The following is a 26,097-nucleotide window of genomic DNA, read 5'->3' as shown; positions in this document are numbered from 1 at the left end:
TGGAGACAAGTGTTAAAAAAAACAGCTTCCATGCTCTCCTAGCCCATCCTCTTTGCTTGTTGTCACACCATCCTCCTCCTGTCACGGCCTCGTGGTCGGCACACACACACACACACACACACACACACACACACACACACACACACACACACACACACACACACTGTAAGCCTTTTCTCTCACTCTCTAGACTATGTGAATGTGAGCTCGGGGTTGGGCGAGGTGACGTCAGGCTGCAGATTTTCACTGCAACCAAACACAACAGCAGCTGAACTCACTGATAAACGAGTCAGAGCTTCAACCAGCCGAGGAAATGACGAGTCAAACCAGCAGAACTGCAAACTTGAGACAGACTTAAGTCACAAAAATGACCTGAGAGTTGATTTATCTGATATTTGACTCTCTAAAGACTTGATTTGACTTTAAACTTGAAAGTAAAAACATTAAAATCACAAATTTTCACCCAATAAAATCATTTAACCTGAAAAAAAAAGGATTAAAAGGATTTTGTGATATGAAAAAAGTTTGAAATTGCTGAAAATGTTTAAATGGTATGCTGTGTTAAATGTTCAGGATCCAGGTGCCAAAATAAACACTCTTTACTCACTGGTGTCACTAGCTCTTTCTTTCTCTTTCTTTTTCCCACTCAGATACATCCTGCCACTCTCCAATCTTAACGACTAACATCTTTGGTTTTTAACTTTTAGTTTTCATCAAACTTTAAATTTACATATGTCTCATCCGGTATTTTCACCATTTTCTTGCCAGAATTTGGTAACTTTTTTTTACTTGTAGCCCTGAGGATTTTCAGGAGGTAGACAAACCTTAAGAGAGAATGAAACATCAATAACAAAATGAAAGCTGAATATGTGGACAAATCTGAAATCAGTCCAGTCACTCCAACAGGGAGAGAGTTTAGATTTCTATTTAGGGGTTGTCATTTGTTCATGCTGACTTGGGAGAAGAGTCAGACTGATATTCTGATTTATAAATAGAAATCTTGTTGTAACTATACGCTTGTTAGATGCTTTTAGTACTGTGTAACTTTTGTCTTGAAAAGTGCTAAATTAATAAATCTTCATAAGTGTGAACAAATGATCTTAAATGGAACTATTTGTTATTTGAAATAAACTCTGCTACACAGTCACTTATCTGTGGTGTGAAACATCCTGACAGTGTGTGTGTGTGTGTGTGTGTGGTCTGTCATAGGCTACTTTCAGGGACAAATCTCAAACTCAAGACCAGTTCATTAAAGATGGATTGTCCAAATGAGGACAAAAGCTGATTTTTGGGTCAGTGTTTATGGTTAAGGTTTGGGTCGGTCTCCAGGAAATGAATGTAAGTCTGTGTAATGTCCCCAATAGTGACCATGGTCTGATATATGTGTGTGTGTGTGTGTGTGTGCTGGTTTGTGTGTTTATCAGAGAATGAATCACATGACCTGCTGGACACGGAGTCATTGTTTCATCAGCTGCCGCCTGCTGTTTTCATTCATGAAAATTCAGCATCAGTAGGACTGTGTGGCTTTATCTCAGACTATCAATCAAAACATCATTCATCTTCTTTGTTTCATTCTTCGTTAAAAACAACCACCTTTTATGGATGTATGCAAAACTGCTTTATTTCCATTTTTTCCTTTTTCATACATTTGTTGTGTAATAAATAGACATGAGAAACAGGCTGATTGTTCAGTCCTCTTCAAATGCCGATTCTGCACCTTTTTGTTTTTTTCTCCACACCGCAAACAACTTTTCATAGAATTTACATCAGAAAAATAAAAAAAAAACCAAAACAAAAAAACAAAGCTTGACACAAGCTGAATTTCCTGCTACCCAGCTCGTCGCTCGCCTCATATGTTACATAGACCCCTGAGCTGTGTTCATGTAGCAAATCCCCGGGGAACAAAACAAAATATCTATATATATATATATTTATATATATATAGTATTCACAGTTACAGTATTTACACATTGTAGGATTACAAAGCAAACAGGCAGAAAATGAAGACGTTTCTACAAGAAACAATCTTTCAAAAAGGGAGGTGGAGACTTTTTCCTGTACACAGTGGACCTTTTTTCTTTAAATAAACAGCCTTTTAAACCCTCAGATTCCTTTTACAGATCCCTGAAAATATTATTAAATACTCAGTCTTTTTGTTAAAAAAAAAGAGAGAGAGAAAGATGCATCTTAAAAGTGTTACCCCTGTGACAATAAAAAAGCTTTAGATCTTCTGTACAAGTAATCATATACAATATAAACATCACTAGTGAAAAAAAAAATCTCCACAATCAATTCAAATGAATGAAAAGCAATGACTGACTTGGTCTTGAGGCTGAGAGGAGGGGAGGGGGGGGCTGATTGGCTAAGAGAGGGCGTAAAGCAGAAGTGCAAGCCTCGAGTGCATTCACAAATAATTTGTTTTATCTTAATGAGTTTGAAAGAAAGAAAAACCTTCGACAACTACAACGAAGACGCCTCCTGGATTGTGGAACCACTCGCAGGAAACATTAAACACTGGTAGATTAGAGAGTGTTGCAGCTGAAGGGGAAACCAAACATCTAACGAGCTCACAGAGACGAAGCCGAAACATCATTGTGAAGGTGGAAAAACAAAAAACAGGCAGCGATTCTTTGAGCGTGCATGAAAACAGACTTCTACATCTGTCGCCTGTCTGCTCGGGTTAAACAAAAGACAGTTACACATTCATATGGCACTTAAAAACGAGAAGAAATCGTTTCTTCCGGAGCTGAAGACGTAGTTTGTTGAGTGTTTTTCAAATGCTGCCTTGGTGGATGTAGACAGGGGTTGATTTGGGGGGGGGGCAGTGCATTCATATTCACATACACTGAGCCTGACAAGCACATTCACACACACACACACAAAAACACGCAAATATAGTGTCTTTGAGAAAAAGAGAACCACCTAAACAAAACTGGAATACACTGGAATATCATTAATAATACAAATTTCATCTTGAACTTTTGCATAAACTAATAGGAAGCAGCATGATCCGTTATTGGCAGGTGTGATTTTCCAAATATTCCAGATTTTGTGGCAGGACTTAACCATTAACCATTTTTCTGTTGTTGCTAGATTATTTTCCTTAATCAGTTTAACGTCCAAGGTGCAGGAGGAGGTAGGCGCAAGAAAGCAGGGTTTTTCGGTCCAAGGCTGGGCCGCGACGCTCCACCGTCCTCCCCGTCTGCTGGATGGAAAAAGTCTCCCACAGAGAGGCCTTTTTCCTGGTGAGTTTGTGCGTCTCAACAGTGTTAGTAAGCAGCTGAACATGTGAGTCTGTGTTGTGTTTTATCTTTTGTACCACGTGTGGTTTACATAAAGCTTATGAGATAAACAGGAGAGGAAAAAACTGTACAAACCAGGACCGGGGTGTTGGGAGGAACCATGCTGAAATACTGTCCGACAGGAAGAGGAGGGGAGGTAACGCTGCACCAGCGAGTCAAGTGTTTTGTAAATTCTGGGTCACTGGCAGACATAAAAAACTATGCTTTTTTTTTTTTTCATTTCAAGAGCACCATAAATCGTAAACAATCTAGAGTTAAATATGAGAAGAGTAAAGTACAAAGGTAGCTGAACTCTTCTTCTCCTCGCTCCCAAATAACACCTTCCTCCTCATCAGGGGAGTCTCAACATGTGCGTATCTGGGGAACTTGAATAAAGTTTAGGGCTTTTGGGGGCTTTTTATCCCCCGGAGGAGTCTTTTTCTGACTTTGACTGGACACTGACGTTAATTGAGCGTTCCCCTACAGTTCTCCGCCCCACACAAACAGGGGATCTTCTCGTCCTCTATCGGGAACTTGTAGTCGTACGTGATCTCTTCGTTGACGTTGATTGGCTGCCTTGAGTAGATCACGATCTTCTTCTGAGACTCCACTGTGATGACTTTCGCATAACAGTTGGGCTGAAAGAAAAAAGAAAAAATTGAAACATTTAGAACATGTTTGGAAACAAGTGCGTTTACGTGCACGCCAAGGCGGCTGTGGCTCAGGAGGTGATGTCCATTAATCAAAAGGTCGGTGATTCAATCCCTGACTCCTCCTGTCCACATGTTGAAAGTGGCCTTTAGGCAAGATACTGATCCCCAAATAGCTACTGATAGTTTTGCGTACCCCCTGCGTGTTAGCTTGTTGCCACGGGTGTGTGAGCGAATGTGTGACTGGGGGAGTGAGCAGCATCCTGGATGTTCTGCGCATGTTAACAGCTTATCCTGGTTTCAGAAACCCAGATATACCTCCTGGAGTACTCCCATAGAAACCAGGACACTGTTTGACACTGTCTGACACAAACTGACACATCTTTTCCAGACTTCTCAATCATCTAACAGTGGTTGAGATGTTGAAGCATCAATACACAGCTGCAGGCAGGTGACCAGAAAGCTGAAGCCTGTTCCATGTGAATATAATCAAAACTAGGATCATGCTCAAAACCGGGAAATACTAATGCAGATATGACTGTTGTCTTACATTGCAGCTGTGGTTGATGAAACGGGCGAAGTTGCCACACTTGGTAGCGTCTATGATGGTGTCGTGGTCAACACGGAACATGTAGCTGCTGCCGATCCCCTCCTCTTCGTAGCGCTTCTCCCGCATGTCGGCAATCACCTGGAAATGGAAAATAGTCACTTTTTAAAAATGTGAACGCTCTAAAAATCACGCTTGTTGCTTTATCTAATAGATTATGCTCCTAAAAGTGTGTAGAATTATAATAGTCGTTTCTGTTGCCATTATCCTGAAAAGACAAATGTGCTACAGCTGCAACAATTAGTCAATTAATTGGTTGGCAGAAAATCCACCAACCATTTTGACAACCAAATAACCAAATTTTTACTTGCAACCTCATGGCTGCAGGTAAAAAACATTTTTTAAGGAAAACAAGGTCCTGGTTCCAGCTTCTTAAATATGAACCTTCTCTGGTTTCTTGAGTCTCCTCTTTAAGTTGTGGGCTACTGTTTAAGATAAAACATTTTAGGTTGCTTCTTGGTCTCTGGGATTGTCAGTTTTCACCATTTTATAGACTAATAAAATAATTGAGAAAATACTTGGCAAATTAAAGCAATTAAATTATGATTAAGTAATGAAAATAATTATTTCCTAAAATTTGCATATATTCATATTTTTGCTGATTAAAGTCACTTAAGTGGCAGAAAAACGACTGGGCACAACTTGAAAAGCACTAATATTTACATACACACAGAAAATCCACTTCAATTGTACTGATCAACTATCTCTCACCTGTCTGATGTTCTGCCCCACATACTCAATGACCATTTCATCAGCAGCAATGGGCTCCTGTGCGAACAGTCCCCAGTCGTGGATGTGCGACTTACAGAACCTGATCTTCTTCTTACGGAACTGAGACAGAAAAAAGGAGAAAAATGTCACTTCTGAGAAGCTGATGACATTTAGGATGACAAAATGTGCATTGACTACGGGTGAATCAAACTCCCAAGTGGAACAAAGTTGTGTTTGATTTTGTTCACCTTGAGCTGGTTGAATTTCAGCAGGTCACTGTCACATGCGAAAGAGGACAGCAGACGCCTCTGCTCCGACCGCCGCTCCGAGCCAGCTCTGGTAGAGGCGTGGACTTGTGCAGGAATACTCATACCCTTCAGAGAGGAGGCAGAGTTAGATTTACATTTAATTCTTTAAAGAAAAAAAAACCTGATATTTTTACATGTGTACATTTTCACATCTGAATTCAGGCATCACAGTTTATCTCACCTGTGTGTCGACCGGCGGCTCCTCCGACTGCAGCCGTGTGCTTTGAAGGTATTTGATCTTGTCCTTTTTGTCGATCTTGTAGTAGCCCTCACTTCTGGCACAACCGGTCATGTGATCCCTCATGCCGTCGTCTCTCCTCTTTTTCTTTATTCTGGGGTTGTTGGTAGGTGCAGTGGGAGTCAAGGAAGACACTAAAAAGGGCTTTGGAACACAGCTGGGATCCCAAAACACTCAACAAACAGTTCCTCATTTTCACCACCAGATGGCACTACTATTTGATACATAGAACAAAACAACTCTTAAAGAAAATAAATCAGATATTATCTTTTTAACGGTACTACAGTAATGTTTTGTGCTTTTCAGATGTGTGGAGAATTTTGTAACTTTGTTTTTAAAAGGTGATATATGACATTTCCTGTAAATCAGTAGATGTTAAGTAGTAAAGGATATGAGGATGGTTGACCCAGAGTGTGTCATTGAGCCAGTCGTTGCCGTTATCCTGCTGGAGCATCTTGTCATAAGTGATCTGCAGAAGCCGGATGTCCTCATCATCTATGCCTTCGTCCCAGATATCGTACAGGATGGTCATTTCCTCGAACTCGGAGCGTGGGGTGAAGTAGGGCCGGTGAGGCGTGGTGACTGGGGACAGGCTGTCCAGCAGCAGCTCCTCCCAGCCTCGCCGCGCCCTCCGAGCAGGTTTCACTGGCACAGGTGCCTCGTCCTCATAGGACAGGAAGCCATCTGAGGTGGGCAGGACAGTCTGAGGCTCTCTTTCCCGGAAGTCAAGGCTTGGGTGGTCCGGGGACTTCTTAATGGTTAGTACTCTCAGATGTGCGTCATCAGGCAGAGCGGAGGGTTCAGATGGCAGGTCTAAAGACTCATCACCTGCTGAGACAGCTGGTATCTTTTTGCCTTTGGGTCGTCCAGGTTTCCTCTTTGATGGGGCAGTATCAGATGGCACAGGGATGTCCACATTGAGGCCAGCAGGCAGATCTTCAGGGACGCTGGCTGAATGCTCTGTGCCGGCGGACAGGGCCTGGTTAGGCAAGGCGCTGATGGGTGGCTCCTTAAAGAGTGGTCTGTCGTCCAGGCTCTCAGAGGATATTTTCCTGTGGAGAGGCAGTGCTGTGGGGTCGGGGAAGACAGGGGTGAATGTTAAGTCTCTACCTGGAGTACGAGGGACTCCAGCACTAAGGACAGGAGATTGTGCAGGGTAGGAAAATGGACTACCGGGGATGTGAGGGGAGCTAAGCAACAGACTGCTGCCCGTCAATGGGGCATCGCTGCCGGGTGTGATGGGCATTGTGTCCGTGCTCTGGGACTTGCCCAGACTCCGGGCGCGCTCCAACAGGTCCCTGCCTGGCGTTCGAGGGATATCCTCATCTGTGGGGAGTCGTGGCCGCTGAGGGAGGTCCGGTAGAGGACCGGGGGGTGGATGGAGGAGGGAGCGACCTTCTAGTGCCAGGTGAGGCGGGAGAGGGAGGTGCATTAACGATGCAGAGGCGGATTTGGGGACAGGTGTGTTTGAATCTACTTGGGATGAGGCTAATTGGGCGGGGGTGCAGGGTACTTCCTCAAGCTCAGCTTTACCTTTGGTTGTCATCTCCTGGTCACTGTCAGGCAGGGCACCCGTTGGAGTGGGTGGCCGAAGGTTCGCTACATGCTCCACAGGTTCGGACTTCACTACAGGAATGTTGCCATCCACTCTGATGTCTCGCTCTATGACTTAAAAGACAAAAACACAATCATTTAATTTAACCTTTGACGTCAGTATCTCAAAATGCTTAATACTGATGATTCATGTTTCACCTGAACACTGCAGAATTAGAGAATTACACTCACCTGGGATGCCTTTAGATGATGGTGGTTTCAGGTCCTCCATCATCTCTTCTTCAGGGCTAGGAGGTCTGCGTTTGGGCTTGCTGCTCAGGTCCTCTCTGCTCCTGTGGTCCTCCCTATCCTCTGGAACTGAGCCTACAGGAGAGCTCGGTGGCTTGGTATCTGCCTCCCGCTCCTCTTCTTCAGAAGATGAAGATGAGGAGGACGAAGAGGACGAGGAAGTCTTGGGAACTTTGACTTCATCCTCTACGTCTACTACCGCCACCTCCTCGTCCTCATCCTCTTCCTCTTCTGAGCTTAACTCGTACTCGTCGGAGGATTCGCTTTCTGCCGAGGAGTCAGAGCTGGCCTTGGAGGAATCGGAGCTCTCACCTTCTGCAAGAAAAAAAAGGAAAAGAAATGATGAATTATAGAAAAAAAGACTCAAGTTTGAAAACTATTGCTGTCAGATGTTTTGTACCTTCATCAGATGAATCTGACGACGCACTCTCACTGGATGAGTCTCCCTCATCTTCATCATCACCCTCCTCGTCGTCACTCTAAGAGAATATTACAAAACCAGCGGAAATGTGAATAAATGGTTCCGTGCTCCAGCAGATAAACAGTCAGGAATCATTTTTGAGACAGCGTACTTTTCCTGTCGACAGCCTGTCTGCAGCTGCCGTTTCATCAGGTTCCTCTCTGTCGGACAGCGACTCCTCCTTGCCCGACGTGTCCACCTCCTCCTCTCCTTCGCTGTCCAGCTCAAGTGGCCGAGAGTGTCTCCGCTTTGCTGATGCGCTGTCGCCGTCCATTTTGGACTCGTCCAAGGGGAGCTCAGCTGGGTCTCGATCCCGGTCTGACAAGAAATAACAACAAAAATAAATCAGCGACCTGGAGGAATTGAGGGGGGATTACACATGTTAAGTATTTTGGTCTGCTGTACCTTCATCCTCCAGCTCGTCATCCACTGGAGTGGAGGGGCGGGCTCGTTTGTTGTCACCTATGGCTGCAGTCTCAGGTGGGTCCTTCCTCTTCACCTGAACACAACACGCAACCATTGAATACCAACAGGCAGCGCACGTGGTCGAAAGTAAAGAGACTTATCTGTGTTGATGAAAAGACTAACTTGAAGGCTTACCTTGAAGGAGGGCAATCGGATGGCTCCTCTCAAACTGATCCCCAGACCCATTCCCTCATAGCCCAGTCCCTCGCCCTTGTTCCAGTTCTCCAACAGACTTGAACCCATCGTCTCTTTGGGTTTGGGTCTCTCCTCTTCCTTCCCCTCTGCACCTTTCACTGGAGTCAAAGATGCCTGGCGAAAAAGAGAAGATTTTTAATTCCAGGCAGTGATTATAGTGAACCATACAGAAGAAAGTCACACATTAAGATTTTATTGTGGCTACATTCAGTCTGCAGAGTCATTCTTATAAAACATGTGTTGCTACAGATGAACATTAATGAACTAATGATCATTTTCACAATCACTTAGATGATCATTTTTTCTCACAGTTCAGGAAGTCTTCAAATTGCTTTTGTCCGATCAACAAAGCAACCAAAACAATCAATTATAAATTTTATTAATTATAAATTTGATTTAAAAAAGAGGAAAGTATCAAATCCTCACATTTGCAAAGCAGAAACCATTAAATATTTAGCATTGTTCCTGATTAATGACTAAAATAATTCATCATCAATCATACGTCATATTCAAACTACTGTCAGATGAGTATTGATGATATTATAAAAATTGTGGAAGTAATTTGGACCACAGAGAAACATCAAGAAGCGGATTTTAATTGTTTTTTTAAAACCACATCTGCAGCAAGCACCGTGTTATCAGCCTCTGAAGGAACGTTTATGATAAAAAATTTGTGCTGCAATATGGACTTAATGAAATGTTATTAATGTCACTGCAATTCATGGCTTCTATTATGCACAATTATTTTAGAAATTTGGACCTTATTTGGCCATTTGCCCTTTTACTCAGCAGGATGCACAGTTATGAGTCAGAACATCATTTTACCCTCTTAGCCTCTTAAAATAAAACTATGTTAGCATCTTGGAAGGTGAAACGACAGACTTACCTTTGCGGAGCGTTCCTTTTTATCCCACCAGTCATCAAAGGCTCTAAAAGCCACCACCTCCACCATTTTCCGGTTGAGGTCCCTCTTCATGATGGCCTTCAGCTCTTTGACAATGACCAGCAGCACTCCGTCAACAGTAGCCTTGTGGGGGTCCTCCTTTTTAGTCTCATATCCAGGTGGAGGAACAGTAGGGTTGAACTTGGGCACACTGGGATGTGGCCACTGTTGCCCGGGCGCCCCTGCACCAGCAGCAGGTGTAGCACTGAGAGATAGATGTGCATAGGGTCCCGCAAATGGCCCAGATGCAGCACTATCCACAAAATGCGGGTAAGGGTAGGGCCCTCTAGTCTGAGCCATGCGACTCAGCATCTGCTGCTGCATCTGAAAGGACATGGGAGCCGTGCTCCACTGTTCCCACCTCAAGCAGTTCATCAGCTCCATTTGCACCAGTGGCATCATGCCATGAGGGTAGGGGCCGATGTGTTGCAGCATGTGGTGAGGCACTCCATGAGTCAGGTGAGCGGGATGCCCTGGGACGGCAGAGTGAGCCAGGTGGTGATGTGTGATGGCGTAGCCGGCCTGGTGCGGGAGAGGGGGGAAGCCGGGGGGAGGCATGGGAATGGTCTGCATCGGGGACACCGCAGAGTTTACAACAATGCCTTTGCCACACTCCCCACTGGTGATCGGAGTCCCCGGCATCTCGTCGTCGGAGATTTCCATGTCTTCTCCTGACGACTGATGACCCTGTGAGGAAAGAGATAACCTGTCAGGTCTGTGGAGGTGATCATCCATTTTTCCAGCGTTTACACACATGCAATCATATCCCCTTTTATCTCCATGACAACTGAGCAAACTCCATCCACTTTATAACCACCTTGACATACAGAAAGCACAGGAAAAAGCAAGCAAGTGGACCTTGAGTTAAAGTCTCCCTTTACTCAAAAATAATGATGATGATGATGATGTGCTGCACCTGCAGAGTTTCATACTTACCTGCCTGAGGGGAAAGTTTCTCTGTAATAATAGTAATAATTATAAGTCAAAGCAGAGTATCTTTATGTCATTTGACATGTCAAGAGGGTGTCTTTAGGACTGTCTTGTCAAACGAGCCTATTTAGCTTTAAATTAATTAACAAAAGTAGGGATATGAATTAACAAAATAAGTTCTCAAATGTTGAAAGGTGGTTGAATAGTTTTTAAAAATGCAGATTTTTTATTTCTGATCTTGAAATATCTGATCAAACACTGAGCCAATGACACTGTGGATCTTCAGTACTTGACAGTATTTGTTAAACTCTGTTAAGAGGCACATTTACATTGGCACCAAAAAGCGCAACTTGTTAATCATTCCAAATAAGAGCAGCAAAGCATTTAAGTGCCGCTCTGAGTTCAAAGTTTATTTTACACACACTAGCACAGTCAAACACAGCTGACCCATATCTTCAGCATGTTTGTTCAGGCATCAACTTATTCTTAAAACCAAAGCAGATAATACGAAGGACATGTATTAAACATAACAGTATTGGATTCTCTTCCCTGTTGTTTCTTATTAGAAAAGGATCCCTGTTACGACTGCTGCAGATATGAAACTAAACAGAGTAAACTCAGCATGGGAGTGGCGTCGTTACCCAAATGACCTGTTTGCACTGTTTGCTTTGTGATAACTTGAAATGTGAGACACGGGACGCTGCAGCCAATCCTGACTGTCAGGCTCAGCAAAACCAGGAAGTGTTGTGTTGAATGGGGCCCACAGCCAAACTGCGTTTTCCTCTCTGCGCGTGTGGTGAGTTTTAGAAAGAGGAAACAAGAATGGTTCAATTCCCCAACAGCACAACGACTCTTATTTCTCCTTTCAGAGCACAAATTTATAGAACTACAACATAATGGGGCCAGCTGTGGCTTCACACAAGGTGATCAGCTTCATGTGCATGTGAAGGTATTTGTGAGGCTGCAAGTTATACCTCTAAACCTTTTTATGCATGACTTGTGTTACGTGTTTTATGCTCATACTTACAGCCTGTTGTGCTAAAAAAAATTCACTCTTTTAAAAAAACGTGAATCTTAGACAAACCCTGCTTATTACAACTGAAATAACAAACTTATAACGCTTTAAGATTATTTTTGTTCTCTGTGCCAAAACAACACCTGTTAACTGACAGAGCAAACACCTTTTTTTGTGGTGCCTTCATACAGTTTTCTGTGAAACCGGAATTTCCTTTACAAGGTAGAAGACAAAGAATGAAACAAAAGGGAAAGCTTACTACTGCCACCTTGCACTGAAACTAGACCTCATTTCCTGTGTCCTCTGAGCAACTGTCATTCACATCTGTGAGTAAACATCAGCACTTGTGTTACTATAAAACCAGTAACGACTATTCATATCTAATTAATCTAATTTTAGCTACATTTGGCACATTAGGGGATTGTGAAATGTGACAAACTTAGCAGAGTATTATTTTTCATGTAAATAAGTAGGTATATTTTACAAACTGTGAAAGTTCTCCTGAATATATCTGAAAATTAATTGTCTTACCGTCTCCATTTTATCAGTAGGAGTGTGGCCTCGATAATGTCCGTCTTTGAGGTCAGTGTTTCCCATCTTCTCGTGGTTCGGAGACCTGATTCTCTTGATCAGGGAGGCAGTTCCGGGAATGGGCTCTTCATCTTCCGAGTCTGGCAGTGGGGTTGGACTGATATCTTCCAAGCCTGTGCTAGAGGGACGGGAATTTTGCTGGCCGCCTTGGGAGCCAGACGTGAAAGGGGGAATTGGGGATAGCTGGGAGGACGAGGAGGAGATGGGACTCCCCTCCATTCGTACCTCAGTGTCCGAGTCACGCTCCGCCAGGAATGGCAGTTTTGTCCTTTTCTCCTTGAGGAGCATCTCAATGCGGGAATCCAGGCTATTGCGCTCTGGATCTAGTGTAGGGGAGCCAGGTGAGGGGCAGTGCTCTGGTGTTTGAGGAGGAGGGGTGCTTGGATGGGGCAAGGGCTCTGGTGGGGGCTCCGGGATCGGGGGCGTTTCTGGTCGCTCCTTGACGGGCAAAAAGTCTGTGGCAGCTGCCAGAGGCGGCTGCGGCGGTCGGAGGTATTCACCCTCCCTTTGGGCTGGGTGATGGAAAGCTGGCTCTGACGGGGGGAAAGCGGGGGGCAAAGGAGCCTGGTAGGGGGAGAAGGCAGACTTGAAGTTCGGCGTAGCAGGGGGAGGTGCTGTGTAGGTGAAGGAAGGAGTGGAGGGTGGAGGCTCAGGTGGGGTGAGTTGGTGCTGTTTGAAAGGAGCTTGCTCAGATGTTGTACTTCGATACATGTTGCTGCGGTACTGAGGCCTCTCCGGTCTGCGATTGTACGCGTCCTGGAACTTACTCTCGTGTCTCCGGGATTTGTAACCTCCGGAGCTCTCTGCCCGGCTGGACTGGTACAAAGGTGTGGACTGCCGACTGGAGTAGTTGGAGTCTTGAGAGAAGGGAGTACTAGTCTGGCGTGGGGTATGAGGGGTTCCCTGGGACTGGGGTGTGTCCTGCCTTAGGCTGGAGTAGCCCGTCTCCAGGGACAGTGGAGTGGTGGAGCTGCTGGGCGGCAATGTCCCTCCAACAGCAGACACGCTGCTCTCCGACAACCTGCGGATGGGCTCGCAGGCCTTAGAGGAGACAAAGAGGATCAAGTAAGGACCAATTCTCAGACAAATAAAATCTCTAACATCCAAGTTAAAAAATCTAATACTCCTGACATTTTCCTGACACTTCACAAAGGTTACATTGCACAGTGCATATCTGAGAGGATCACTGGGGTAAAAAGCAAAACTAGTGGATAAGAGTATCTAGGCATAAGGCCTGAGGGGGGGGGGGGGGCTCATGCTACAAGGCCAAAGTGCATGTTTCAGTGGCTTTGAGATTTCACTTCACCGGGCAAGGGGCTGGATAACATTCTTTCCTCTGCTCTACTCCACCACCTGCTGCACTGATAAAATGGATTAAAGATAAGGATGTCAGCTTAGATTGACTAAGTTTTCTACAAAGTAACACTACACTTCAGCACAGCTACGCAACAGTATGCAACTGTTCCTCCTAACTGGTGTTGCAAAAACCAGTAGACACTGCACTTAACTCCCACAGCTCATGGAGTGATTTTAAATAAACCACAAACAAAAAAAAACAACTTTGTTTCTTGTTCTTTTGCATGATGCTAGTGCAGTTTTTACCAGTAAGGCTTCTGCCAGGCTACGAGGAGAAACTTCTCTGGCTTCCTCTCCACCAACGGGCAGGGTCCGTGGAGTGTAGCTGCCATTCATCAGGAGCTGGAAGTATCGAAGGCGATTCTCACCTGAGGAACAGTAAACACAAGCGGGTGTCATGCCAAGTTTATAAAGCTGGCTGGGTGCCAGCAGGGAATTATTAAAACTAATCTAGCACGACTTAACAGTGACTATACAAAAAGGTAGCTGAATGTTTCAAGAAGAGCAACATTTGCAATTTCCTTTTTAAAGTAAAGTAAAAGCAGTAAAAGCAATATGAACTAATAGGCTTGTGCCTTCAAATGTATAAAATGTAAACTGTAAAATTCAATTACGTTGTGTAATAAATATTGTTAATGTTACAATATCCTTCTAAAACTTTACATCCTCCTTACGATTACAAAAACATGAAATATAATTTACTATATGCTGCACAAAACACTTCAATAACTGAACTTCTAAAAGATACAAAATAATTAATCAACAACATAAAAATAAACAACAAAATTAAATTATGGGAATAATTCAAAATAGCAGCATTTGTGCAGCCAGTAAAAACTGTACATACTGTCATTAAAAATATCAATAATTATTAGAATTAGTAATCATTTATTTCAAAGACTGCAGGTAAAAACCATTTTACATGATCCTAAAAAGAATTAAAGTTGCTTGTTTGTATCAGTCACAAATAACAGCAGAGACTTTCAAGCCTGACAGTGTTACTGACTGAAAAAATGACTTTTTGAATTTTCAATATCTTATAAAAGTGACTCAAAAGAAACAAATCTAAACGGAGAGGGGACTGTGACAAATTGGTTTGTGTTTGTTTACTTGGTTGAAATTAGGCGCAGTGGGAGTACACAGCACCCTCAGCTCTGGGCTTGTGGGAGCATAGCACTTGTACACTCAATGAAATTCAATTATCCCACGTTACCAGGCAACGCACGTAAATTTAAACACGTGACTGCTGCCCCCCTAATAATTCAAAACAAAGCAACATTTCCCTTTGAGTACGACCTCATCAGAGAGTAAAGTCTGATCGTGCATAAATGTAGGTTACACGTCTTTTACTCGTAAGGCTGAATCACTGTTTACCTTTCGGGTCCAGCTCCACGTGGATGATGTTTCCCATAACAGACGTGTTGTGGAGCGACTGCACGGCCACTTTGGCGGCTTTCACGGTCTCAAAAACAACCTTGGCAATTCCCAGGTGCTTCTTATTTTTGGGATTGTAAAGGATTTCCACCTCCTCGATTTCTCCAAATTTTTTGCACATGTCGGTAAGAAATCCTTCCCTGATGTTGTCGTTCAGCCTGGCGAATGTCACCTCCTTTGGAGGAACGGGGCCGATGTAACACTCATCGATCTGAGAGAAGGATGAGAGGGGGGGTTAATGTTGGAAGTGCTTTCGAGTTAATGTTGCAGCGTGTGGGGGGGTCGAGCTATGACAGCTAAATGAAGAGCAACGGTGCCGAAGTAGTTAGACTAAGCATGCAAATTCAGTGGTTCTTGTTATGAAAACAATTAAAAGTCCAAATGTAGAGCATGCATTAGTTCCTTTGACAGCACGTTGACAACTATGCTTTTTCCTCGACTTCCCGAAGATGAGCGAGGGGGTGTGTCTGCAACTATTGACAGCCCCTCTTTTCCACAAGGAAAAAGCTGGCACCATACTCTCTGTCAAAGTGGATACCTTAAATTTTGGCACCGGTAGGTCCGTCTCTTTGTATTTAGTCCAGAGACGGCCGATCCTCGGGTCTCGGAGCATGTCCACCGGTGGTATCCCGGGGTTCTGTAGGAGAAGAAGGTAGGGAGGGGGACACAATGCTGTTATCCCATTCACAACTTCACACTGCAATAACTTGTTGCAAAAGTAACCGGACGCGGTGTTTGATTAGAGGGAACACCTCCGGTACGCTGACCGGGCATGATGCTGGAACATGACCGCGGCCGGGCCACTGCAACAGAGCCACATTGTAACCTATCATGGAGGTCGGCTACTCAGTTACTATTGTAGCCGTACTCACCGCTCGTTAAAGGCGGTGCACTTACTGGCATGCTGAAAGTCTGTCCGTCATATCGGTACAGTTTGTGCGACCCCTTCCTCAGCGCCGGGTCGATGATCAACTTGTAACTTCTCCAGTGGTGACTCCGCTTCTCCGCCGAGCCGCAGCCGGGATGACTGTCCATGCCGTTCGCCAAACCTGAAACGACAGGCAGCGACAAGGAGAGAGGAGCTAACGTGAGGCAACGCTTCAACACGGTCCCGTTACCAGCCTCCCCGACACTTTAAACACAGCCAAACGGTACAGATGCGTGAGTCTGGAGGTGGTGGTGGCGGGGGTAACCCAAGCGAGAGCGAAAAACGGGATCTAGCGTATATCCCACTTACGGAAAACAGGCATTTAGGAGAGCTGGAGAAAAAGGAGGAAAAAAAGAACAAGCTTACTTGAACTCTGCTTTCTGCCATGGTCTTCGTTCAATCTGTTCCTCTCGCCTGGCTTGGACATGGTTCATCCGATCGAGTGTTTTTTTTTCCTTTAATTGACCAAAAGACGGAATCGCTTTCCTTTCGCCGCTTACATTACATGATTTAGCTTGAAGAATACTGCCTCCTTTTCGGCGAGAGCCAACACATATTGTGTGCCTCTGGTCTGTAGCTCCTGTCTCTCCCACAATACACCGCTAGGCTTGCCCACCTCCGATGCTAGCCGCACTTTCGATTCAAACTTATTTCTTTCTCTGCTGGTAATTTAACCACTGCTGCCTTAAATTAAATCTAAACATTTTTAAACGACTTGGAAAGCAATGTTAGGGTACACACATCAGATTATTATTTTTTAAAAAGGCTTGGGTAACAGTTTGTGTTACTAAATCCTCTAAATCATTTTTTGTGTGTGGAATCTGCCGATTGCATTTACCCAAATGGCAAACATTAGACAGACACATATCTTCTTAAGGGCTACTAAAAGGCTAATAAAACCTGATTTGGTGGCAGTTTGTTTGCGGCTCGCTCACACATTCAAACATGTCGGCTCACATTTGGAAAGAAACAAATGGGGGACTCCGCTGCCTGTCGTAGAGCTAACATTAGTGTTGTTGTTGTTGTTGACTACTTATGTGAAATAGCTGATAGAAATATGATTTCAATACGCAGTTGGGTCGGTTCGTGTGTGGATTCAAACAGCCAGGCTAACGTTAACAGTAACCGTTTAAACGTTAGCATACGTTTGATTCTATTCTCTTTCTGTCAGTTGATCTAACGTTAATCCATAGCAACAAACTAGTGCCCAGCCGACGAGCTACTCCTCCTCTTTACGACTATTAAACAAAATCGGATTTTTTTAAACGACGGCATCTTAAATCTTTTTTTTTTTAATGTAATAATTTTTAAATGATTTAGTGTGTTTTGTTTGACATTGCCTGGTGTTTTTGCAGTGCTCGGGCATTTGGCTGGTTAACAGCGGCAGCGCGGCGGGCCAATCAGAGCGCAGCAGCAGAGGAGCCGTCTGCTATTAGAGGCACGGCTCAGGAGTCCTTCAACAGAGAGCAGAGAGAGGGGGCTGAGCGCTCTCGGCAGCCATTTTCCTGAAACAGGACTCAATGGCCTATTCCTTTGTTCCAAAAGGGATCTTACACTTGATTTCCTCATCTCTCACGGACTATGATAAATCTATGATTCCTCCTTTTAAAGGATTGAGAAGAAGGAAGAGAATGTACTGGATGTAATACCCTGTGACATTTTGAGCCTTTTTTCCATCTGCCTGGAATCCATCTTTGTCTTAACTAGGTCATGGCACACCCAATATAATAGTATTTATAAGAAAAGAAAACCAAAATGTTGTGAATAAACAGCTGTATGGTTTTGGAGGTGTTGAATTAGGGAAACAACACAGTTTGAAGTAAAATGTGTAATGGCAGGTTGCACTTATGGCCTTGTATGAGTAGCAATGAGTAAGTCCAAATCTTTTATAATCATTTAACAATTTTGGTTATTAAGTAATGTAAAATGAGGCATGCAGTTACTGTTATTAAAAGTTTTCTGTGAATTAATGTATTGCTATCATCAATTTAATGTAATAGAAAGTTGTGTCTTTTGTAGTTTCCAACTTTGTACAAAATGTTCACTTGGCATGCTTACATATGAAAAAACAGCCTATACAGTCCAGGTTATGTACCACTTCTCCTCAAATGACAGAAAGCAGGCCATGGGTAACTAATGGCCTTTTGCTAAATAGTTTCATTGTGCTGTTTGCTATTTGACTGTTGATTGATAACCCCATTGGCTTTGATTAATGACTTTATACACTTCCTCTCACAACAGCAACGCTTACACCTGATGGCTTGTGTACCAAGTGTGGAGACAGCTACAGGCACGATTGGTCTGTGCTGTCTATTTGCCATTTAAGAACCGCTCAAAGAGTAAGCCTAAACGCACAGCTTGACCTTGCTTCAAGGGCATATTTAAATTTCTAAACAAGTCCTGCCATGTAGTCTTTTTTTTCCTTTTTTTCCTTTTCTTTTTTACAGCTTCTACAACGGCTGAAAAATTAGACTGTCAAAGCTATGAGGAAACAGATGGAGGGAAAACTCTCATGGTGAAAATATTTACCTCAGCACTTTGGTGAAATGCAGTTAACAGGCCTAAACGCAGGGGCAGGAGGAATGTTTTCAGCTCCATCTTCGGATCCTCTAATAATGGCATTAATAAGGGGTTGGGAAAGCGTCTCCTGAAAAGGAAGGAATCCATTAGCACGAAAGATAAAGCTCTTTTTGAAAACTTTTTTTTTTGATCAGTGCTAGGCATTGCCTCTCAGCCAGCGAATATGCATCTTCAAGCATCATCTGTGTGGGCAATATGCAAAACCATCTCTCCTCTCTCTCTCTCTCTCTCTCCTTGAAGACAGGATTGCAGTCAAGTGTTACCCTCTTCCATTTCGACATTTTCTAACTAAGCCACTTCATATTAAACCACAAGGAAAAAGTTGTATGGAAAGGTAATGGATTTTGAGATATTTCACTAAATTTGCTAGTTTCTATGTGTATATGTAAGTATTCTCTCACAGAGGACAGACGACATGAACAGTAATTCATTGTGATAAATACGTTATCAGCAAAAAATATATATTGACTTCTGTAAAAAAAAAAACAAAAAAAACAAAACAACCAACTTATATTTTTTAATTGTAAACTTACAGGTAGTATTCAAACATGTAATCCAAGTCTTAAAAGAATCATATGGGGAGAAATCTTGTATTTTTCACTGCTTCCCTTTGTCCAAAAATACGTTTTTAATGGTGTGCAGGCTAAACTTGTTCAATGGTTTCTCTGCTGTTCCCTGTCTCAAAATGGCTTCTTTACAGACAAAGGAGAGCACTGTGCTGTAAAATGCTGCTGCGCCATAACTGGGTGAGGTTCGCGCACTCGAGGGGGAGAGTCATTTTTCCGAGAGCATTTCTCGATATTTTCATCAGGACATGTTTACACCCAGCGACACAGGGTGATTTTACTGAAAAGGGTTCATGTTTTGCAAGAAGTGAAAGAAAGAAGAACAGTGCGTTTACAGGAAAGAAACATTAAGGTGGCGTTGGTTGCTGCCTGGGCTGACTCGCCCTGGAAACGGCAGTAATCCGAGAGCTCTGGACGGTTGCCATCAGAGCTGGAGCGTGTTGCAGCACCCCCACACTGCCATATAAGGTCATCAGGAATCCTCTGCAGCAACCCTGTTGTTTTGTATCTGGGTGAAAAATAACACAGGGGGTGCTTCGGGCTTCTGCGCGCTCTCTCTCCAGCTCCAGACAAAGGCTGGCGGATCACCATAGAGAATTTCAAGTGCTGTAGACCAGATAATACAAACAAACAAGCTGCGATCCCTTCTTTACTTCGTAAAGGAGATGAAAATAGAGAAGGGGAAGTCTTTATTCGCGTGCGTAAAAGGCGTCTCAATGCGCGCCACGAAATAGGCCTAGTGCTTATTACGCACTCTTCTTCTTTTTTGGGGGTGTGTGAGCGTGTACATATTGCGTGTGAGGACACAAAAATCGAAGTCGGTGTGTGAGAGGCCTGCGTTTCTTGTTATTCACTCCTAGCTCCGGCTGCCAAGTGCGCGCATTCATCCATTTACAGGTCACGAGGCTGTAGACACCAGTCTCCTCTCCAAAGCCAATTGCTTTCCAGACCCCCTACCCCTCGTGCAATGGCGACAACATTGTGAAGAAGGTTTTATGTGTGTAACAAAGGTGCAAATTTGACATTAGTTAGGTGGGCTTGCGTTCAAATCCGCCTATGAGGTTATTTATAGGCCTTTGTTTAAAAAAAAAAAAAAGAAGTCTCCCCGGTGGGTTGCGCCATTCAGCTTTGCGCGCTGACAGACTGGAATATTCCACACAGAGGACTGGCCTCTCTTCCACAGGACAGCTGTCTCTCTGCACGGCGAAACAGATATTTTTTTGACAATTGTTCTTTGTTTATGAGTTAATGAAAATGGGCTGTACACGTATGGATATTTTGTACACCTACAGGACACTCTGATATCCTTTATAGGCTACATATGTTAGGCTTCACCCTGTAAGTCAAACAAGCACTCTTTCTTTTGTATTATTATCGATTACAGGCATTTTCATAGTTTGTGCTTCACCACAGCGTATTGTTGAGGCATATGGGACACGGTGTAAGGATAATTATGTGGTGTCAGGATAACAGCAGCCAGACAAACTGCAATATGCTCTTTCTTTCTTTTCCGTCTTTCTTTGTATGCTGACTGTTGACTGAACCAATTCAGGCATCATCGACTTTGGGTTTTTTTTTAAATTATTATTTCTGGGTACAGTCGCCTATTTAAGAATTTCTTTTAATTCTCATCTGTTATATTTAAGACATTGCCTTTTAAAAAATATTTGCATGTCTAGTGTTCACTAACTGCTGTTTTTTTTAGTGTATTTCACTTGGGAACATTATCTCCTGTCTGTGTTTCTGAGATGTTTAAATAAATAGACTATACACACATTTTTATGTTTTGTTGTTGTGGAAACTAAAGCAGATTGTTGTATTTTTTAAGGACTTATACTACATTTAAAAAAAAAGGTTAAATGATTTTAGGCCCATATTTAATGTCAATTAGGTAGCTTAAACACAGTTCTGCTGTCAGGTTGACTCACGGCTGTAGGTTCATGTAAATGTTGGTGTACTCAGGTAAAATACTTAAAAGATTACAAGTGGTTTCTTAAAATAGACAAAGTAAAGGGCATTGTCAGCTTATTCTCTTAAAGGGACAGCTTGCTCAAAATTTCAGCACTCCTACCCACTAAATATATCTTTTCCCACCAGTAACCACTGATATTTAACCCTTTCGGTAGATCTTTAAATTTGACCCAGTTTCAGTTTTTCTTTTAAGAAAGAAAAAAATGGTCCAGATCAGAAACTGAATTAAGAGTAATCACACATTTTTTGTTGTATATTTTGATAATACACTCTCATCATTATCTATGATCTACTGACACCGGCTTTGACTCCCTGTAATTATTAAAAACCATCGACGTGGCCAAAACAAATCCAACGTACAGCTTTCATTCTATTGCATATAATGTCGTGACTGAAAGTCATCCAGGTCATAATACCCAGTAGTAACTCAAAGGCAAAAGGACAAAATCTACAGTTGCCTTTGATCCCTACTAGAAAACATCACATCTGGCTCACAGACATTCACCCAACAATAGAACAGACACAACGTTGAGGGGAAACCTCATTTAATTCCAATACTGATAAGTAATTCCTCATCACATAAGAGCATCTTGTCCACCTCACTCCCTCACTGCCTCCCATTTAAATCCATGTATAATCCACATTAGGTTACATACTGTGCCTCGTTGCTCACTGAGTTAGTTTGTTGCTGGGTAAGATGTCCGTACGTTGCACCCTGGGACGAGAGAGAATAGTTTATCCTGACGCCCAATCTGTGATGTCACTACCGTGTTCAGCCATACAGACTGAATAGAGAAGAGTGACTGACATCTCGCCTGTAACTGCCCCTGAGGATTCACATGAAAAGGAAAATACCTCTTTATTTGTATCTCATCTGACAAACATCCTTTGTGTGTTTTCCTCTCATTGCATTATTGTATAATTAGACACAGCGTATAAATTGGTCTCATGGCTCCTTAAACGCTTTTAAAGCCTGAGATTGTTTTACATTTTGTACAATCATGCACTCAGTCAAATAAAATATCTGTATTTCTGTTTCACAATGAGTAAAGTGTTTGCTTTTGGGGATTATGAATGTCACATATTTGCCATACTGTATATTCAATGAGGTACCATCATAATTTTGATTCTATAATGACTCAAACATCCACCACTAACAATAAAAAGGTTGGACAGTACAAATAAAATGATTAATAAGGCACACCTTATGGATCTGGGTGACGTGCAGTTTATTACAGGCCATGTTATCATTTGTGCTTAAGAAGAAGAGGAGCTGACCTTTAACCAATATAGGTTTCACCAGTAGCCTAAATGTTCCTGAGAAAAACAGTTTCAAACCTCAAATAGAGATAAGAGGTTAGTTGCACATTCAGTCAGCCATCCACTGTCATCTTCAGGGCACACATTCCTCACCTAACAGACAATAGACTAAAGATCTAACTGTACTGATAATTGCACTGCTGCTGACTTATTGGCGTACACTTGAAGCATTATCTGATATTCATTCTTAGTTAGGTGGAGGCAGTACGTCAAATGAAGTACCCACCCAGAAAACCAAATAATCAAGCACATAGAGGAAGTAGGAGCAGCCACACTCAACTACTCCACATGTGCAATTCAGCTGCAGCACTGCTCGTACCGAGAGTTGCTTTAAGTGAGCAAACTGCTAATAGGACAGCAGAGGAGCGTAGGGGGTCAATTGGAAACAGCTTCATAGTGTAGCAGGAAGGATGTGGTGAACAGAGCGAGCTACCTGGTAAAACATGAGGTTCGTCTGTTCCTCATTCTTAACACTGCCTGTGAAGATCTGGGCCTTTCCAAATATAGGTTAATCAGGTTTTGCTATGTATTTCACTCAACTGTGGAGGGAGTGATTTCAGCTCCGTCTTGTCTGGCACCTGTTTTATTGTTTTGGAGGCGAGATGACACAAAACGGTACCAAGACTGCTAATAGTACTGCCACTAAAAAGATAGAAGAACTTAAAATTGTGATTGTGGGAGATGGAGGCTGCGGGAAAACATCTCTTCTGATGGTTTATGCAAAAGGGGATTTTCCAGAGGTAAGAAGAACTACAATGGACCTCTTGAACTCTTGATGCTGTGTATAGATTTAATACTACAGGCTTGTTTCTCTAATCTACACTGTGAAAAACTATTTTAATATTGAAATTTGAACTTAGTTTAAAAAAAGAGTGAGCTGAATTTCCTATTGTAATAGAGTTCAGTGCTAAAACCGTGTAACTATATAAGGCAGCAATGTGATATATGACAGAGGATATACATATATGGCTGAATCATAAAGTGGACATCTTTCTCTTGTGTGTCTTATAACAGAAATATGCCCCATCAGTGTTTGAAAAATATGTCACCACAATCTCTGTTGGAGGAAAAGAGATACAGCTCAACCTGTACGACACAGCTGGTAAGACTATCAAAAACCACCTCTGTGTTGAACATTAGTCATACATTTTTAAGGCTCTACAGTGATACTTTACATTATGTGGACAGACATCAGGGTGTGGAGCATGCTGAGTTCAGTGACGACACACTGTGCTTGATGGATGGTGGAATATGCAGCTAAACAGTATATACAGAGTCAGAGTTCAATGATGATGTAATCGCCAGAGGCTGAATTATTTGTATTATTTTTTTATGTATTTTAAGGTAGTAAAGTTCAGACATGTTGGCACTGTGTGTTCAGTTTTTATCTTATTGTTCTGACAGTGACAGAGGAAGTGGTAAAGGTCGATTCACGTCATCACATAAGTAAAGTCATTTTTCAGGAACTGACAAACTCTTTTCACAATAACTAATAAACTATTATGCAGTCAACTTCAAAGACAAATGTATTATTGTGTTATACTTTGAGTCACAATATTTATCTTTTGGGTTTGGGTTAGGGTTAGGGTTATCATCCAATATTTAAACCAGACTAATACATGAGATAACTTCAACACTAGCGTCAATATTGATTTTAATTCATGATTTTGTTTACATTTTCTCAATTTTATGCGATATGGTTATCAGACATGAACCATTTTTTGTATTTGTAGCAAAGCCGAGGTATCAATTTGGCACCAGCTTCTAAATAATATAAATAATTCCCCAGTTCAACTTCAAAATACTGTATTTCTGTCAGGCATAATATATGGAGTTCTTCTGTGAAGTCATTTCATTGCCAGGAAAACACAAGTTAGTCTGTATTTGCAACTTATCTTCTGTATAATTGCAGCAGTGTGCCTTACATCAGCGGAAAAAGGAAACTGAAGCCAGGATGTGGTCGAACACATACATCGTATCTTTATGTTCAGGCTGTGCCATCCAAACTAGAATTTAGTCCTGCTGCCCACATAAAGTGTGTTTAGAAGTCTACATTTATCAACTCACCCATATTTTCTCTTTTAGGACAGGATGACTATGACAGACTACGGCCACTTTCCTACCAAGAGGCCAATCTGATTTTAGTCTGCTTTGATGTCACCAACCCCACCAGCTTTGACAATGTCCTGATAAAGGTAATTGCATCATAATTGCAAGTGCATTAACGACACACCAAATCATGCATGTAAGCACAAGAAACAAGAATGTCACTGTCCAACTGGAGCGTCAAGTTTGCTGTTCAAATTTAGTTTGTAAATGATTGTTAGAGTGGAGTTTGTTGGTGTTGGCTGCAATCTTTTAGCTATGATTAACTCATGCATGTGAACATTGGCCCTGTGCATGCATGCTGCTTACAAACAGTGAAGTGCTATCAAAGAATGCTGAAAAGTATGTTAAACCAGCTTGTGAGACTCTAGTTAATGATTAACATTTCTTTTATTTTCCTTTTCACCCAGTGGTTCCCAGAGGTGAAGCACTTCTGTCGGGACATTCCTGTCATCCTGATTGGCTGCAAGACCGATCGCAGGAAGGATAAAGAGTGTGCAAGGAAGCTGAAGGCCATGAATCTATCTCCCATCACTTACACACAAGTAAGACAAGACATAGATTGCCTCAGTATGCATTTACAGTCCTATGAAAGACGCCTTTGGCTTAAGATAACAGGGTGTGAAGTGCTATGTGCAAGAGGAAGCACCCTTACCAGAACTAACAACCACATTTATGGTTTCACTGTGATCAGATATATGAAAATGTAAATATAAAATCCATCCTCCCTGAAAGTCAAGCAGTCCACATGCCATTTTTTAAAGCTGTCACAGTCTAATTTTGTAATAATTGGTTATGTTTGGGATGCAGGGTGAAGAGACCCGGCAGGAGATGAATGCAGAGCTCTACCTTGAATGTTCAGCAAAATATCAGGAAAATGTGGAAGACATTTTCAGAGAAGCCACCAAAAGAGTGTTGGCATTCAATAGAAAACAGAGGAACCATAGGAGGAGGAAGAAATGTGTTGTTTTGTGAGGATAAAAAAAAAAGGACAGAGGCTTTGATGACCCGCTCTCCTGCATACTCCTCAGTTTCACATTCAGAGACTAAAGACATTCAGTGCCCAATGATGTGGAAATAGCTGCATGACCGCTGGTTCAGGAAGTCATCTGTCCCTGTAAGTTTTGGCCCCACTTAATGTGTCTACTCCTTTTATGTCACAACCAAATGACAATGATGACGCAATACAGGAAAGACAATTTTGCAAGAAGTTTCAGTGTGAGGATTTTCTTTTTCAAATGCCTCAATGCATCAGTTACAGTCAAAATGACTCTCAGCGACACTGTATATTTGTTCAGAGACCCTCTGGGAATGTATTTTTACTTTATTTGTAGTATTTCAAGTCCAGATCTTTTACACTGTTTAATAAAAAAATGTTTTATTGAAAAGTGATAAGTGAAGTGCCTCATTTTCTATCAGTTTTACAACCAAATTCACAGAAGTCAGTTAAAATTCAACTTTTTAATGGTACTGTAGCTTTAGCACTAACAAAAGATAACGCCTCATGGTTAACTTGTTCCCAGTAAAAACAAAACACAGGACTAGAGCTGGTTTAGAAGCTGTGTCAACTTGAAGTAGCTTTTTTTAAATCTTTGCCAAC

General features: G+C 42.5%; 2 protein-coding genes across 2 annotated transcripts; one reads left to right on the top strand and one right to left on the bottom strand.

The window, feature by feature from the left end:
- Positions 1–1,594: 1,594 nt before the first annotated feature.
- On the bottom strand, positions 1,595–17,081 carry setd1ba (SET domain containing 1B, histone lysine methyltransferase a). Its single transcript, XM_053339791.1, has 18 exons — positions 16,321–17,081; positions 15,924–16,075; positions 15,565–15,663; positions 14,967–15,237; positions 13,839–13,960; positions 12,177–13,277; positions 9,644–10,387; positions 8,698–8,871; positions 8,503–8,596; positions 8,210–8,415; positions 8,038–8,116; positions 7,581–7,952; positions 6,189–7,463; positions 5,739–5,905; positions 5,498–5,623; positions 5,250–5,369; positions 4,482–4,619; positions 1,595–3,919 (listed from the first exon to the last, which is right to left on the bottom strand). The coding sequence occupies exons 1-18, from the start codon at positions 16,379–16,381 to the stop codon at positions 3,746–3,748; spliced, it is 5,475 nt and encodes a 1,824-aa protein (XP_053195766.1). The 5' UTR covers positions 16,382–17,081; the 3' UTR covers positions 1,595–3,745.
- A 5,409-nt stretch (positions 17,082–22,490) lies between these two features.
- Positions 22,491–25,866, top strand: rhof (ras homolog family member F). The gene is made up of 5 exons (XM_053339654.1): positions 22,491–23,131; positions 23,406–23,493; positions 24,477–24,586; positions 24,908–25,042; positions 25,308–25,866. The coding sequence occupies exons 1-5, from the start codon at positions 22,994–22,996 to the stop codon at positions 25,470–25,472; spliced, it is 636 nt and encodes a 211-aa protein (XP_053195629.1). The 5' UTR covers positions 22,491–22,993; the 3' UTR covers positions 25,473–25,866.
- Positions 25,867–26,097: the final 231 nt, after the last annotated feature.

Source organism: Scomber japonicus, chromosome 19, assembly GCF_027409825.1.
Source record: "Scomber japonicus isolate fScoJap1 chromosome 19, fScoJap1.pri, whole genome shotgun sequence".
Taxonomy (NCBI): domain Eukaryota; kingdom Metazoa; phylum Chordata; class Actinopteri; order Scombriformes; family Scombridae; genus Scomber; species Scomber japonicus.
The sequence above is the reverse complement of the archived record's forward strand: the minus strand, read 5'-3'. Positions and strand labels throughout refer to the sequence as shown.

What these genes read in the sequence shown, in the direction of transcription:
- setd1ba (XM_053339791.1), bottom strand. Translation starts at nt 16,381, where the DNA reads ATGTCCAAGCCAGGCGAGAGGAACAGATTGAACGAAGACCATGGCAGA. An exon ending in AGCCGCCGGTCGACACACAG is followed by an intron (nt 5,624 to 5,738) that starts GTGAGATAAACT and finishes TCCTCTCTGAAG; the next exon opens with GGTATGAGTATTCCTGCACA. An exon ending in TCATCAACCACAGCTGCAAT is followed by an intron (nt 3,920 to 4,481) that starts GTAAGACAACAG and finishes TTTTTCTTTCAG; the next exon opens with CCCAACTGTTATGCGAAAGT.
- rhof (XM_053339654.1), top strand. Translation starts at nt 22,994, where the DNA reads ATGACACAAAACGGTACCAAGACTGCTAATAGTACTGCCACTAAAAAG. An exon ending in CAACCTGTACGACACAGCTG is followed by an intron (nt 23,494 to 24,476) that starts GTAAGACTATCA and finishes TTTCTCTTTTAG; the next exon opens with GACAGGATGACTATGACAGA. An exon ending in CTCCCATCACTTACACACAA is followed by an intron (nt 25,043 to 25,307) that starts GTAAGACAAGAC and finishes TTTGGGATGCAG; the next exon opens with GGTGAAGAGACCCGGCAGGA.